At 39.3% G+C, this 18017-nt stretch overlaps 1 protein-coding gene across 2 annotated transcripts in view; it reads left to right on the top strand.

The window, feature by feature from the left end:
- LOC126356308 (cytosolic carboxypeptidase Nna1-like) overlaps nucleotides 1-16936 on the top strand; it is a 550530-nt gene extending 533594 nt beyond the window's left edge. The window contains exon 21 of one of the 2 annotated variants that reach the window (XM_050007259.1): nucleotides 16206-16936. In XM_050007259.1, coding sequence (XP_049863216.1) covers nucleotides 16206-16749 — 544 coding nt within the window. In that variant the 3' untranslated portion in view covers nucleotides 16750-16936. The remainder of the gene's footprint in view (nucleotides 1-16205) is intronic. The other variant, XM_050007260.1, reaches the window with a different exon arrangement.
- The last annotated feature ends 1081 nt before the right edge of the window (nucleotides 16937-18017 follow it).

The following is an 18017-nucleotide window of genomic DNA, read 5'->3' as shown; positions in this document are numbered from 1 at the left end:
GTAGCAACTATGAGGTGCTATCCAAAATTCTCAGGTTTTGTGCTGCCATATGTTGAAAACCTTGCCTTTGGACTAATGGTCATCATCACCCTCGAAGTAGTTCCTATCCACATATACACATCAGTCCCAATGTTTCTGCCACTGGTCAAAACGTGTTTCTGGAAGTCCTGTGTTTATCAGTGCCAGCAATGCTTCTTGAATCCTCTCTAGATTGTCGAAGCGATCGCCTCTCAACTTGAGTTTCAGTTTTTGTAATAACGTGAAGTTGCAAGCTGCAAAATCTGGTGAGTACAATGCGTGGGGTACAACGCCCATGTTGTTTTTTGCCGAAAAGGTTCTGGTGAGCAAGGACTTGTGACAGAGCGAATTGTCATGAGGCAGCAGCCATTTCCCTTGACGCCATAGTTCGGGCCATCATGACCACACGTTTTCAAGGAGCCATTGCAAAACATCACAATAGTACATGGAATTCACTGTTTGGTTGGGTTGAATGAATTCTTTGTGCACAGTTCCCTTGGTATCAAAGAAAATAATTATCGTGCTCTTCACTTTGCTCTTCATCTGTCTCGCTTTTTTGGGTCTTGGAGAGCTCAGGCTCTTCCACTGGGACAATTTTTGCTTTTTCTCTGGGTCATAACAATAAATCCAGCTCTTGTCTCTGGTGATAACAAATGACAAGAAGGTTGGGTCATCAGATGCAGTTTTACGAGGGTCTGCATCCATTGTAAATGGCCACACAGCAAACACAGAGTATTACAGAAATCGCTGTGGACACGCAACACGTCCTCCCAGCTAAATGCCACTCTGCACACTGGCTCATCAGATATTCAGCTCTCGGCACCTAGGACTGCAAAGATCTATTACTCCTACTTTCCAGATGGCAGAACAAGCCCCAAAAATTTTGGATTCCACCTCATATCTGGGTTTGGTGACCACAGTAGTCGACCGGTAAGCCACAAACATCAGAAAAGCTTAAACTACTTGTGTCTGAGAGTGGGCATAGTTTCTGCTCCAGTTCATGCAATGTATTATTAAAAGACAGTAAGAGCTCAGCCTGTCTTTCTGGAATAGTTATTTGACTTGTCTTGCAGGTAAGAACAAAGGATATTGAAGCAACAAAATGATATTAAAGCAATTGAATGGTGGTTGGGTCGCAAGGAACCAGAAACTTCCAAATGTTGTTAATTTGCAGCAGTTTCTGCTGTTGCTGTTGGAATATCCACTGCTGTTCATGCTGTGTTGGAACTCCTATTGTTGCTGCAGTCCATGAAGCGATTCAAATCAAAACATAAGACAAGCAAGGTGAAAATTCTACTGGACAATGCTATGTACTTAAATCATTGGTGAACTAGGGAGAGACTGACTGACCAGCACACACACATTAGTGAACAAGCCCAAATGAGATGGATGTAGCAGTGCCCTTCATGGGAGCAAGCTGTGACCAGACTAAGAAGTGCTAGTATCTCTCATCTGTACTTGTTAAAGCCTGGTAGAAATTTTGTGACGCCAGTCCATCATCTGATTCCAAGCAGCTCTGATAATATATACCCTTTTTCTATGTGCTGCTGATGATTTATGAAAGAACATTAGAGATAGATTTTTCTTAACAGAGGAATACTGATATTATTTGCACTGCATTTCAGCCAGTGCTCTGGAATAATCTGAAGGGATCCAGAAACTGCCAAACATATGGGCAATATTATTTGAGCTTCTTCAATGCATCATTCTACTGATACCCTCAATTTTTGACATGTAGGAAGTTATGTTTTTGAAAAGATATGTTCATTATGCAAATTTTGTTGCAGTTTTTACTTCCTTTGGTATCACAGTCATCACAGGCCATACAGTTTCAACTTTTCTTTCAGGAATTTCTATAATTTCTCTCAAGTCCAGAAAATGCATCACACTATTTTGCATTACTTTTGCCAGAAGATGACTAGCTGTACTGAAAGTTCTCCTTGGTGCTCTCATTTTCAGTTCAAGCGATGGCAGATTAGTCTTATCACTGAATCCCTCACGTACTGCTGAAAACCATATAATGTGTAAATTTTAGAGGAATTGCTGTTTATGCAGGTCATTGTTTCCTGCTGTCCATGAATTACTTCTCCTCAAAATGGGCATCACATATTACCCTGTTGTGCAACTCTTCTCAAAATATTGCCTGTAATAATAACTAACAAGAAAATTCATATATTTAACACTAAGCAGATGAACATCAGTGCAAAAATGGTAGGTGGGTGTGAAAAAAGGGATTCAGTCATTGATTCTTAGGAGCCCAAAGTGCCTCTGTCACTGCACAAAGGGTCAACTGCCCCTTATGTATTGAGAACAATATATGTTTGCCTCACGCAGGTCACAGTAGGTACTATTGATTGTCAAGCACCCAGTGCACCAGAGATACGTCAGTTTAGAGACTCTGAGCAAGTAAGCTGAGGGTGACTTCAGAACCCAAGCAGCAGGGGTCATTCGTGTTTACATGTGCCAGTACATGCTTTTGTTGTTCCTCTCTGAAATGTAAATTTCACACCAAAAAAATGCGTGTCAGATCTCTGTATTTCTGAGGAATTACTCTCACCCATTTTGAAAATTCTACTTAGTTTTTTTGGGGGCCTAAAAATATTTGGCTTTAGTTTCTCTGGAGCCAAATCTGCATGTTAGAACAAAAAACATGGAAATTTTTTGTTCTTTTTCTTCTATAAATATGAGTAACTACAACTCTTAACACTACTTTATCATAGCAGCCTTCATCCCTTCAACATTCACTCACAGCACTGTAAACAAACTCACTAAATAAATGTAGACAAAAGCAAAATGTACCATCTGATTACACCTAAATTTGAGTCTCAAGCTACAGTGCTGCTTACAGTTCGTGGGCATGCGACCTCTTATATGCCACCCGTGTTAACGTGAGTGAAGGCAGCACACTTTCCCTCCTACTTGCTATGGTCATTGTTAATTTCAGCCACTGTCTCATATCTTCTTGCCTTAATATAGCCTATATACCCACTGCCATAATTAAAAACAGTTATATGTAAACAAAATACATAAAATAACAATGGTTAAAAAAGGAACATAATTCTGAACCAGTAATCTGGAGCTTGTAGAAAATGTCTGACAGCACAAGGTTTTATCATTATTTAGTAAGATATAAAAATTGCAGATTACCAAAAAAAGACAATAATTTTTCTGTATTGGAATTTTGAATGATAGGTTTAATCAGGTGTCTCTACACTTAGTGATTTCAGGTCTGCTTCTGTCTGTGTATGTATGGATGGATATGTGTGTGTGTGTGTGCGTGCGAGTATATACCTATCCTTTTTTCCCCCTAAGGTAAGTCTTTCTGCTCCCGGGATTGGAATGACTCCTTACCCTCTCCCTTAAAACCCACATCCTTTCATCTTTCCTTTTCCTTCCCTCTTTCCTGACGAAGCAGTCGCCAGTTGCAAAAGCTCGAAATTCTGTGTGTGTGTTTGTTTTATTCATTGTGCCTATCTACCGGCGCTTTCCTGCTTGGTAAGTCTTGGAATCTTTGTTTTTAATATATATTCCAAGACTTACCAAGCGGGAAAGCGCCGGTAGATAGGCACAATAAGTCTTGGAATCTTTGTTTTTAATATATTAATAGAAAGAAACTTCCACATGGGAAAAATATATTAAAAACAAAGATTCCAAGACTTACCAAGCGGGAAAGCGCCGGCAGACAGGCACAATGAACAAAACACACAAACACACACACACACACAGAATTACTAGCTTTCGCAACCGATGGTTGCTTCTTCATGTCTGCTTGTGTCTGTGTATGTGCGGATGGATGTGTGTGTGTGTGTGTGTGTGTGTGTGTGTGTGTGTGTGTGTGCGAGTGTACACCTGTCTTTTTTTCCCCTAAGGGAAGTCTTTCCGCTCCCGGGATTGGAATGACTCCTTACCCTCTCCCTTAAAACCCACATCCTTTCGTCTTTCCCTCTCCTTCCTGAAGAAGCAACCATCGGTTGCGAAAGCTAGTAATTCTGTGTGTGTGTTTGTGTGTTTTGTTCATTGTGCCTGTCTGCCGGCGCTTTCCCGCTTGGTAAGTCTTGGAATCTTTGTTTTATATATTCCAAGACTTACCAAGCGGGAAAGCACCGGTAGATAGGCACAATAAATAAAACACACAAACTCACACACAGAATTTCGAGCTTTCGCAACCTGCGGCTGCTTCGTCAGGAAAGAGGGAAGGAAAAGGAAAGATGAAAGGATGTGGGTTTTAAGGGAGAGAGTAAGGAGTCATTCCAATCCCAGGAGCAGAAAGACTTACCTTAGGGGGAAAAAAGGATAGGTATATACTCATGCACACACACACACACACACACACACACACACACACACACACACACACACACACACACACACACACATATATCCATCCATACATACACAGACACAATATAATCAATATAATATATTTTTCCCATGTGGAAGTATATATATATACAAAGATTCCAAGACTTACCAAGCGGGAAAGCGCAGGCAGACAGGCACAACGAACAAAACACACACACAGAATTACTAGCTTTCGCAACCGATGGTTGCTTCTTCAGGAAGGAGAGGGAAAGACGAAAGGATGTGGGTTTTAAGGGAGAGGGTAAGGAGTCATTTCAATCCCGGGAGCGGAAAGACTTCCATTAGGGCGAACAAAAAGGACAGGTGTACACTCGCACACACACACACACACACACACACACACACACACACACACACACACAAATCCATCCGCACATACACAGACACAAGCAGACATATTTAAAGGCAAAGGCAAAGATATGCCTTTAAATATGTCTGCTTGTGTCTGTGTATGTGCGGATGGACCTGTGTGTGTGTGTGTGTGTGTGTGTGTGTGTGTGTGTGTGTGTGTGTGTGTGTGTGTGTGCGAGTGTACACCTGTCCTTTTTTTTTCCCCCTAATGGAAGTCTTTCCGCTCCTTCCGCTCCCGGGATTGGAATGAGTCCTTACCCTCTCCCTTAAAACCCACATCCTTTCGTCTTTCCCTCTCCTTCCTGAAGAAGCAACCATCGGTTGCGAAAGCTAGTAATTCTGTGTGTGTGTTTGTGTGTTTTGTTCATTGTGCCTGTCTGCCGGCGCTTTCCCGCTTGGTAAGTCTTGGAATCTTTGTTTTTAAGATATATATATATATATAAGGAAATAATCAATTTTTGAAAATATAATACAGTTGGATGGCTCGAAAAGCTTCCACATTTTATTAAACTGTAATGTGTTTTCTCCTGCCATTGCTTAGTGAGTAGATTTCTTTTCCCTATCCAATTAGAGCACAGATGTAGATACTTTGTTGGCTGTCGACTATATTTGAGGAGGAAATTTAAAAATAGAAAGCATTAATTACCAACAATCAACGTAAAGCACATCACACAGAAAACAGCAGACAGAGAATGTGATTCAAGCATGACAAAATGTGGTTGGTTGCACTCACCCACTGCTTACACTACAGAGAATTCCCATCTGTTCATGTCTGCACCATTGTAAACCAAGCTTAAGTGAGCAATTCATTAGAGCTCTTTGTTATTCACTTCTATTACTTGGTGCTTTTCCCGCAAGCAGATACATGGTGAGATTATGTGTTTCGAAACTAAATTATTTCTTTCTATGGAAAATCTATGCACTAAAGAGAAAACACCATTATAGACACGACTCATTTCACTTATGAAGCAAATAATGTTGTGTCGAAAAAGAGATCAGAAATGATGCATTTCTGAACTTTTGCAGCAACTGAAATGCTCTTATTAGACCCACAGTTATTGACTAGTGGATTATAGCCTAACAGTTTAAAATAGTTTGACCATGTGCAACCAATAAAGGCTGATTGATTAATATTTGCATGGGAATTGTTTCATATCAAAACCAACAGAGCTAATTGGGATCTCGTGTAGCAATAATTGGTACATACTTTGTTGTTAATGTTCTATATCTTTTGTCTAAACAGCATGGATGAGGCAGTTACTCTGTTTGTCTGACATAGTAATAATGGTTAACTCATCACAGGTTGCCTATTAATATTGTCTCATGCCAACATTCTTCATCTGGCACTGAATACATAGTCCTCACTGTAATCTAAATCATGGGTGTCTGGCATGGTTATTGCATAATCACAGTCTTCAAATGAACACTTAAACACATCAAACAAATCACTCAATTAACGCCATTTACATATTTTCTGGAGGTCAGGCCCACTCATAGCCATTAAACAATTGTAAACACAGTTGGCCATCCTGCCAAAATCTGCCCTGCTCGCTTAACAGCCAACAACTTATTATGAAGATTGGACCTGGATAAACTGAAAGAACCAGATGTTGTAGAGAGTTTCGGATGGAGCATTACGGAACAGTTGACAAGAATGGGGGAAAGAAATACAGTAGAAGAAGAGTGGGTAGCTCTGAGACATCAAATAATGAAGGCAGCAGAGGATCAAGTAGGTAAAAAGGAGAGGGCTAGTAGAAATCCTTGGGTAACAGAAGAAATATTGAATTTAACTGATGAAAGGAGAAAATATAAAAATGCAGTAAATGAAGCAGGTAAAAAGTAATACAAATGTCTCAAAAATAAGATCGACAGGAAGTGCATAATGGCTAAGCAGGGATGGCTGGAGGATAAATGTAAGGATGTAGAGGTATATACCACTAGGGGTAAGATAGATACTGCCTATAGGAAATTTAAAGAGACCTTTGCAGAAAAGAGAACCACCTGTATGAACATCAAGAGCTCAGATGGAAAACCAGTTCTATGCAAAGAACAGAAAGCAGAAAAGTGGAAAGAGTTTACAGAGGGTCTATACAAGAGCAATGTACTTGAGGACAATATTATGGAAATGGCAGAGGAAGTAGTTGAGGATAAATTGGAAATATGATGCTGCATGAAGAGTTGGACAGAGCACTGAAATATCTAAGTCAAAACAAGGCTCCAGGAGTAGACAACATTCCATTACAACTACGGATAGCTTTGGAGGAGCCAGCCATGGCAAAACTCTATCATCTTGTCAACAAGATGTATGAGACACATGAAATACCCTCAGATTCAAGAAGAATGTAATAATTCCAATCCCAAAGAAAGCAAGTGTTGAAAGGTGTGAAAATTATCGAACTATCAGTTCAATAACTCAGGTTGCAAAATACTAACACAAATTCTTTACAGACGAATGGAAAAACTGGTAGAAAATGACCTTGGAGGAAGATCAGTTTTGAGGAAATACTGACCCTACGACTTATCTTAGAAGATAGATTTAAAAAAAGGCAAATTACGTTTCAAGCATCTGTAGACTTGGAGAAAACGTTCGATAATTTTGAAGGTGTCAGGGGTCAAATACAGGGAGTGAAAGGCTATTTACAATTTGTACAGGAACCAGATGGCAGTTATAAGAGTCGAGGAGCATTAAAGGGAAGCAATGGATGGGAAGGGAGTGAGACAGGGTTGTAGCCTACCCCTGATGTTATTCAACCTGTATATTGAGCAAGCATTAAAGGAAACAAAAGAAAAAATTTGAAGTAGGAATCACAATCCATGGAGAAGAAATAAAAACTTTGAGGTTTGCCGATGACGTTGTAATTCTATTAGAGACATTAAAGGATCTGGAAGAGCAGCTGAATGGAATGGACAGTGTCTTGAAAGGAGGATACAGAATGAACATCAACAAAAGCAAAATGAGGATAATGGAATGTAGTCAAATTAAATCAAGTGATGCTGAGGGAATTAGATTAGGAAGTGAAACACTTTAAATAGTAAATGAGTTTTGCTGTTTAGGGAGGAGAATAACTGATGATGGTTGAAGTAGAGAGGATATAAAAAGCATATTGGCAATGGCAAGGAAAGCATTTCTGAAGAAGAGAAATTTGTTAACGTCAAATATAGATTTAAGTGTCAGGAAAGTATTTTTGCAAGTATTTGTATGGAGGGTAGCCATGTATGTTCAAATGTGTGTGAAATCTTATGGGACTTAACTGCTAAGGTCAGTCCCTAAGAGTACACACTACTTAACCTAAATTATCCTAAGGACAAACACACACACCCATGCCCAAGGGAGGACTCAAATCTCCACTGGGACCAGCCATGTATGGAAGTGAAACAAGGACAATAAATAGTTTAGACAAAAAGAGAAAAGAGGCTTTCAAAATGTGGTGCTACAGAATAATGCTAATGATTAAATGGGTAGATCAAGTAACTAGTGAGGAGGTACTGAATAGAATTGGGGAGAAGAGGAATTTGTGGTACAACTTGGTTAGAAGATGGGATAGGATGGTAGGAAATATTCTAAGGCATCAAGGGATCATCAATTAAGTATTGGAGGGCACCGTGAAGGGTATAAATCTTAGAAGGAGACCAAGAGGTGAATACACTAAGCGGTTTCAAAAGAATGTAGGTTGCAGTAGGTACTTGGAGTTGAAGAATCTTGCACAGGAGAGAAAAGCATGGAGAGCGGCCTCAAACCAGTTTCTGGCCTGAAGGCCACAACAAAATCAACCAGTATCAATATTGATAGCAAATATAAATCATTGAAGCCCTCATTCTTTGGATGGATGAACCTCTTATACAAATAATTAAGTTTGTAAAGAACTCTCGGCATATGACTCCTCATTGCACTTATCTGAATTATTATTTGTTTGGCATTGTGCAATATAAAGAGTTAAGCAGTATGCTGTGACCCAGTTTCTAGCCTGTTCTCTTAATTTCCTGGCTGTGTCTGGTACAGATGTACATGGATGTTCATCAGTATATTGGTATAGTATCATCTGATATAATAGTTCCTGAAAATTCCTCCAAAGTCTTTCATAAATCATTTATGTAAATTGAGAACAGGAAGGCACCAAGTGCTGAACTTTATGAGACACCATATTTAATAATACTCCGCTGTCAATTTAGTTTTATTTAAATTGTATAATTTTATAATGTGTCTCTTTGTTTTCCATTGTTTTGATAGGTGCAACCCATGTGATAACATTTTAGTTTTGCTAGTTTAGTATCCCCTTCAGCAGCCATGAAGACTGATACAGTTGAACCAGTGTGGGCATTGTAGTGGAATAGTGCAGAATGCTGTTACGGAGGGCATTTAATTGTTTTGTGTTTTTGTCTATACTCATCTCTGGGTGGTGTTTGGACCCTCTGTTTCCACTTCTCTTCTCCCCAATCCTATTCAATACCTCCTCAATAGTTACGTGATCTATCCACCTAATCTTGAACATTCTTCTGTAGCACCACATTTCGACAGCTTCTATTCTCTTTTAATCCAAACTAGTTTCATCCATGTTTCACTTCCATACATGGCTACACTCCAAACAAATACTTTCAGAAACGACTTCCTGATACGTAAATCTATATTCGATGTTAACAAATTTCTCTTCTTGAGAAACGCTTTCCTTGCCATTGCCAGTCTACATTTTATATCCTCTCTACTTCGACCATCATCAGTTATTTTACTTCCTAAATAGCAAAACTCCTTTACTACTTTAAGTGTCTCATTTCCTAATCTAATTCCCTCAGCATCACCCGATTTAATTTGACTACATTCCATTATCCTCGTTTTGCTTTTGTTGATGTTCATCTTATATCCTCCTTTCAAGACACTGTCCATTCCTTTCAACTGCTCTTCCAAGTCCTTTGCCGTCTCTGACAGAATTACAATGCCATCGGCGAACCTCAAAGTTTTTACTTCTGCTCCATGAATTTTAATACCTACTCCAAATTTTTCTTTTGTTTCCTTTACTGCTTGCTCAGTATACAGATTGAATAACATCGAGGAGAGGCTACAACCCTGTCTCACTCCTTTCCCAACCACTGCTTCCCTTTCATGCCCCTTGACTCTTATAACTGCCATCTGGTTTCTGTAAAAATTGTAAATAGCCTTTCGCTCCCTGTATTTTACCCCTGCCACCTTCAGAATTTGAAAGAGAGTATTCCAGTCAACATTGTCAAAAGCTGTCTCTAAGTCTACAAATGCTAGAAACGTAGGTTCGCCTTTTCTTAATCTTTCTTCTAAGATAAGTGGTAAGGTCAGTATTGCCACAAGTGTTCCAACATTTCTATGGAATCCAAACTGATCCTCCACGAGGTCCGCATCAACCAGTTTTTACATTCGTCTCTAAAGAATTCGCATTAGTATTTTGCAGCTGTGACTTATTAAACTGATAGTTTGGTAATTTTCACATCTGTCAGCACCTGCTTTCTTTGGGATTGGAATTATTATATTCTTCTTGAAGTCTGAGGGTATTTCGCCTGTCTCATACATCTTGCTCACCAGATGGTAGAGTTTTGTCATGACTGGCTCTCCAAAGGCCGTCAGTAGTTCTAATGGAATGTTGTCTACTCCAGGGGCCTTGTTTCGACTCAGGTCTTTCAGTGCTCTGTTAAAGTCTTCACGCAGTATCTTATCTCCCATTTCGTCTTCATCTACATCCTCTTCCATTTCCATAATATTGTCCTCAAGTACATCACCCTTGTATAAACCTTCTATATACTCCTTCCACCTTTCTGCCTTCCCTTCTTTGCTTAGAACTGGGTTGCCATCTGAGCTCTTGATATTGATACACGTGGTTCTCTTCTCTCCAAAGGTCTCTTTAATTTTCCTGTAGGCAGTATCTATCGTACCCCTAGTGAGATATGCTTCTACATCCTTACATTTGTCCTCTAGCCATCCCTGTTTAGCCATTTTGCACTTCCTGTCGATCTCATTTTTGAGACGTTTGTATTCCTTTTTGCTTGCTTCATTTACTGCATTTTTATATTTTCTCCTTTCATCAATGAAATTCAATATTTCCTCTGTTACCCAAGGATTTCTAGCAGCCCTCGTCTTTTTACCTACTTTATCCTCTGCTGCCTTCACTACTTCATCCCTCAGAGCTACCCATTCTTCTTCTACTGTGTTTCTTTCCCCCATTCCTGTCAATTGTTCCCTTATGCTCTCCTTGAAACTCTGTACAACCTCTGGTTCTTTCAGCTTATCCAGATCCCATGTCCTTAAATTCCCACCTTTTTGCAGTTTCTTCAGTTTTAACCTACAGGTCATAACAAATACATTGTGGTCAGAGTCCACATCTGCCCCTGGAAATGTCCTACAGTTTAAAACCTGATTCCTAAATCTCTGTCTTTCCATTATATAATCTATCTGATACCTTTTAGTATCTCCAGGATTCTTCCATGTATACAACCTTCTTTTATGATTCTTGAACCAAGTGTTAGCTACGATTAAGTTATGCTCTGTGCAAAATTCTACCAGACGGCTTACTCTTTCATTTCTTAGCCCCAATCCATAATCACCTACTATGTTTCCTTCTCTCCCTTTCCCTACTGACGAATTCCAGTCACCCATGACCATTAAATTTTCGTCTCCCTTCACTACCTGAATAATTTCTTTTATCTCATCATACATTTCTTCATCATCTGCAGAGCTGGTTGGCATATAAACTTGTACTACTGTAGTAGGCATGGTCTTTGTGTCTATCTTGGCCACAATAATGCGTTCACTATGCTGTTTGTAGTAGCTTACCCGCACTCCTATTTTTTATTCATTATTAAACCTACTCCTGCATTACCCCTATTTGATTTTATATTTATAACCCTGTATTCACCAGACCAAAAGTCTTGTTCCTCCTGCCACCGAACTTCACCAATTCCCACTATATCTAACTTTAACCTATCCATTTCGCTATTTAATTTTTCTAACCTACCTGCCCGCTTAAGGGATCTGACATTCCACGCTCCGATCCGTAGAATGCCAGTTTTCTTTCTCCTGATAACGACGTCCTCCTAAGTAGTCCCCGCCCAGAGATCCGAATGGGGGACTATTTTACCTCCAGAATATTTTACTCAAGAGGACGCCATCATCATTTAATCATACAGTAAAGCTGCATGTCCTCGGGAAAAATTACGGCTGTAGTTTCCCCTTGCTTTCAGCCGTTCACAGTACCAGCACAGCAAGGCCGTTTTGGTTAATGTTGCAAGGCCAGATCAGTCAATCATCCAGACTGTTGCCCCTGCAACTACTGAAAAGGCTGCTGCCCCTCCTCAGGAACCACATGTTTGTCTGGGTTCTCAACAGATACCCCTCCGTTGTGGTTGCACCTACGGTACGACCATCTGTATCACTGAGGCACGCAAGCCTCCCCACCAACAGCAAGGTCAATGGTTCATGGGGGGGGGGGGGGGGGGGGGGGGGGGGACATATTTAAAGGCCTAAATAAAACCCCAAGGATAAATCTTCTAGGTATCAAGATGGGTAACAAAGAGAGGTAGCTCCAGCATGTGGATGTGTTAATCAAAAAGATGAGCTCTGCCTTCTTGCACTTAGAAATCTCTCTTACTGTGTTTACCTGTGTATTTTCACTCAGTGCTGTCTTTTGGTATAGCTTTTAAAAGACAGAAACCTAGTTAAAGGCAAAAAAGCAGGTATTTTAGAGAATCTTTCATTGAGAATATCGTGTGAAGTTGATAATCAAATATCTTGCAGAATCCTTTTCTGGAATCTCGTAATTCTTAAGCTTGTGTGTCAATACATTTACTAACAGACGGTAATCTGGTTAATGTAAGATGAACTGTGAAACTTACAATCATAATACTATAAATAAAAATAATCTCCAAGTAGACTATGCCTAGGATTCAGAATGGAGGTTAATATTCTGGTGTACAAGTCTATAATAGATTTCTGGTAGACATCAGACAGTAGAAATTCCCAGATGTCCAAAATCATAGTAAAAGAGAGCCTTAATAGGCACTTCTTCTATAATTAATCAGAATATTTGGACCCAGAGATGTAAATTCCATTGAAATTTTTTTTTAACTTTTATGGTACAAAGACAGCTGTAGCTGTCTCTGAAATAAGTGAAGTTACTTAAGTAGCAGAGGAAAGCAGTATCTGAGTAGTGTAAGAGAATGAGGAGTGGCTGCTTTTCTGCTTGTAAAGTAATCTAGAAATAATTTCCAGAATTATGAACATGAGTCAATTAAAATTAGTCTTAAATGATCGTTAGAATACTTTACAGAAATATTGTATAGTGGTTGCTTCTGCTAATTTATGTACAGAATGACTCACTTCACATCCTTGAATGATCTGCTCAATGATTGGTTAATGAGAGATGATGTGTGACTAGATGAATGAATAAATCCAAAAAATAAGCAACTATAGTTGGAGTCGCGAACAATGGCTGTCGAGTTAGACTTGTCCTGTGCATCTGCGTCACGCATTCTTTGACAGCCAATGAGCATTCAGAAGTGTTTTGAGCACTCTGCTGTGAATACCATAGCTAATGCGAGCATTAAACATGATTGTAGCGAGTTGTTTAGTGAATTTCTATTCCATTTGTATTGAGCTGTCATCCCTGTCAGCGATGGTAAGTGATAAATTCTGCATGAACAAGTGGGAGAAATAATTTGCATGATATATGCTTTCTTCAAGTGGAAATCACACGCATGTGCATGCCACAACCGTCACTTGGAATCATCAGTAACTCTGTCCCCTTCCGTGCCTCAACATGCGTGAATTGCCTCCATTCGTGGATCGCACTGTAGTAAGAATTTTGTGTAAAATGATAAAATACACACCTTGCAGTGGCCTCATTAACAATATTGTAATTCTTACATTAATTTCACTGAACATTTAAGCCTTAATGGTTTTTGTTTGCTATGATAAAAATTAGTATCAGTTCAGCTGCAACAACCATAAAAGAAATAAAAATAATTTTATGTAGGTATAGCATCCTTGTCTAGGGGTTATGGAGATTTCTGAAAAGGTATTCAAAAAGCTCTCATCTGACATAAACTAAGATGTTGGGAATTTCCTACCAATTCAAAAGAGAATTAAAAACATACCTAATTAGCCACTGTTCTACAAATAATCTGATTATCCAGATTCAAAGATTTAAAATTCCTGTTACCTACATGGCAAGTAGGAGTATCCATTGTAATTATTCATGGTAGATATAATTAGTTTAAAATTACTTGTTATTTGACACTTCACACCTTGGAACTTGATTCTTCCTGTCGGAGCTAGCAGTCACTACATTAATTGTCTGTTCAGTTGCATTTTTCAAGTAAAGTGAATTACACTTGTAATCTCTCATCAGACACTGCTGGGGTAATCCTTTTCACTGTCACTGGTGCAGCAAGCATTGATGCTTACAACCCATGTTGGCAGGCTACTCCTTGGATCGGCTGGACAGCCACTCTGGCATTGCTATAATGCCACATGACAAATGTGAAATAACAGTTCTAATCAGAGTGTATTATTATTTTGTAAACAAATTTGTTTTGTTACTGATTTAGATAATTATTTTCTTTGATAAATGCAAATACAAAAACTAAATAAACTGTATGATCAAAAGAAAAGAGAGAGAGAGAGAAAAGAAAAAAAAAAAGAAATGGAGGCATCCAGAACACATGGCCAGATGTCAACATGTACACACAATCACTGCATACATAAATGATTAGAGTTGCCATTCTCTGTGACAGGTAGAATGACCAGCAGAGCACAGTGCTGTTGTTCGTGTTTTGTTTTGTTACTAGGTCTGTAGTGAATATATGGGGCACGAACAGCATCAAATGTTGAGTTATGACTGTGGAGGAGAGATAGACTACGCATATTCATGTGAGACAGTGTATTCAGCAGCTGGCTGAGTTTGAAAGGTTTATTGTTGTGGGTTTCCATTTGGCAGACTGGTCAAGTCATTCAAATTTGTGGGGCATTTGGATGTAAAAGGGGCCCAATGTAGGACAGCATGGGAACATGAGAGCAGAAATACTTGTCATCAAGGTTCCAGTCAACCGCATCTGACCATCACTAGGGAGGAGCACCACACTGTGCCTTCCATCTAGGAACAAGTAGTGGACTCTCTGCAATCAAATTTCTGCACTACCTCACATGACCATTGGTGATTACAATGGTGACATGAGGAGAGGTCTCATTCCTCCAGTTTTTGGAGAGGCACACCATTCCTGCTGGCTTCATTGTGAGATGAACCATTCAATAAGAGTTCAGATTATGGTTGGTGGTACATAGGTACATCACAGACATCCAGTGTCCTCATACGATACCTCTTATGTGGTTTTTCATGGTGTCATTTTTCAACAGGACAATGCTTAACCAATTATGGCACATTTGTCTGTGATCTCTTTGCATGATGTTGAGCTACACCTGTGACCTGCAAGATCCCCATATCTCCCCCTGTAGAATATACGTGGGACCAGCTGGGGCAGCAACTCCATCCAAGTGCCAGTATATCAAGAACCAGTTACAGCAGTTTAGGCCAGCTTGCATTAGCAGAGGATACAATAGCTGTATGATGTCCTTCCCAACTAAATTAATGCATGCCTCTAGGCTAGAGGGTGTGCAGCATCATACTGATAAGTGTGCTGATACTGCCAATTTCTTTGCAAATTTAATGCAATAATGCAATCATTGAAACAACATCACATATCTTCTCAAACTGTGAAGTTTCATTTCATTTTCTCCATCTCTTCTGATTGATTCACTTCTTTTGTCTGGCAGTGTATTAAGTTAACCAGTAGACAATATTCTGCAGCTGTTGAATATAACTAAGGAAGTAGCAGAAATCAAATAATGGGAAATCCAGGATGAAATGTAACAATATTGTAAAAAGGAAAGTTGCTACTTGCCAAATAGCAAAGATGCTGAGTCACAGATAGACACAAAAAAAACTGGCACAAAAAACTGTCACAATTATAGCTTTCGGCCAGTAAGGCCTTCATCAAAATTAGACCCTCCCCCGCTCCACACACACACACACACACACACACACACACACACACACACACACACACACACACACACACACATATTTATATTTATATATACCCACACACTCACTCACTCACAGAAACTACACTCACACACCCGACTGCAGTCTCAGGCAACTGAGGCCACACTGCAAAGGAAGTAGCAGCTTCTTTGAAATACATTTTGTCCTTCTAATTTACTAGGCTAAATTTACCTTATGTAAGTGTAAAGTGATAAGCCATAAAGTGGTGTTTTGTTGTTAACACCAAAGACAGATTAATATTTTAAAAGTTGTTTCCCTTTTGTTAATTATACCATGCCGCATTCCATATTCCTGAAAGTCTTTTTTTTTTTTTTTATGAGATCTGAAAAAGTCAATAAGTGAAATAGGGAATGTTATTGTATAAGAAAAAGTTTTATTAATTATGTACTTAATTTACAGGGCAACTGCTGCTCCAGGCTATTGGCAAAATACAGTAGGTGACCTTGCCAGTGAGGTGCAAGTGAAACTTGGTACAACACTGCGCCAGAAGCTCTGGACAGCTCTACCATGCAGTTGTCATGGGACTCTCGATACTCAGTGGAGTGGTCATCTCTCAGCTCATGACATGCTGCTTCGTACCTGTTCAAAGAAGTTGGTTGCATTACAAAGAACTGGTGGAATATCATTTGATACATCTAGGAATGTCACTTCTGCTTCCCATCAACAACGTAATGTGCAGTCAACAGATCCAGACAACAGGGGTCACACAAGTCTCAAGTGGAAAAGATACCATAAACTTGCAGAAATCCCAACTTCAGACATCACAATACAGCTCACACAACAAGCTTTGCAATCTGGCTCTGATACAGAACCTGGACCTTCACACCAAGCTGATACTGTCAAAAAGAAAAAAAAGAAACGTAAAACTACACATTCCAGGAAAGGGAGACGTCTACAGTCAGCCAGTGGTCATTGCTCACCAAAGAAAATCACAAAATCTTGATAAATAACAACATCTTGAAGCATTAGCAGCATAAATTACTTGAATGTTATAGTGCCAAACTGACTGAGCTGCTATGCACATATCATATATTTATGTTTCTAAGTATATCATACTTTGGTATTCCCTACCTCCAAGTGTGGAAATGGAAGAATAGTAACTGATTTATTTACTTAGCATATGCAGAGTCCAGGGGAAAAACCTGATAAGTCACAATTCTCCACCCCCCCCCCCCCCCCCCTCAGTAGATGAAATTTAAAGTTTCAAGACTCATAAAATTTTAGTTTTTCGAGTTATATTCTTCATTTTTGTTTTAGACCTAAATATATCTTTCAGAGAAAGATACACATCTGAATAGGATTTACAATAATATGATGCATTTTTATTACGAAGGCAGGTCATACAGAGGAAAACTACGACAAGTCCATAACATATTGCAGATAACTACAAGATTTCAAATTCATGTTACAACAAATTATCTCATATAATCACAGAGGGTAGGCTGAACTTGCCTTCTTTCAGCTTGGACCAATCTTGCCCCTTCTTTCCACGAAGAAGTGATGAAGCTTGCACATATGCTCCATTGTAGCTTCCTCTACACCGAACCAGTGTTGCATGGTGTCGTGTGACTTCCAATTCTCTTATTGGCCTGGACTGGAAAGAGAGTTTCTTCTTGTATATTGTATTATCCAGATGCTCTGTCCAGCATTTGATTATCACTGGTTGCTTCTCAACATCAATGGTGAGAAAAGGCAAAGGGTGTTTGCGTGAATTTTGAAAAACCTGACACCAGTCTTTTGGAGTTTGACATTCCTGAGTTTGGTCTATCATATCAATATTTTTATCACATTCAAGGTACTAATGACCTCTTTTGAGGAATGCCATCTTTACATAGTCCAATCGTTTTTCTGTATGTACCAGAACACAGTGGCATTCTTGTTTTGCCCTCTGCAGGAGTCTCAGAAGATCTCCAGATGTCTGACTTCTGGATATAGGAAATAGTGCACAAAATGATGAAGGAATGATGAAACTTTGTATGCTCCTTTTCGGCCTGTGCTCTCTGGATGAATGTAAAAATAGCTGTCCCCTGTCGCCAAAACATGAACATTGAATATAAATACAGAAAGCTGTCATTTATAATAAACTTCATTGTCTTTATATTTGGACAAGGAAAGTTTTTGCTATAGTCCATTGCACTTGCAACCTTTGATGGACTTTTTTGACGTTCCATCTTTGCCCTTTTTTCCTGTCATAGAACACTTTTTGTTTTC

Source organism: Schistocerca gregaria, chromosome 3 (assembly GCF_023897955.1).
Source record: "Schistocerca gregaria isolate iqSchGreg1 chromosome 3, iqSchGreg1.2, whole genome shotgun sequence".
NCBI lineage: Eukaryota > Metazoa > Arthropoda > Insecta > Orthoptera > Acrididae > Schistocerca > Schistocerca gregaria.
Note: the sequence above shows the minus strand (reverse complement) of the source record. Positions and strands in the feature narration are given on the sequence as shown.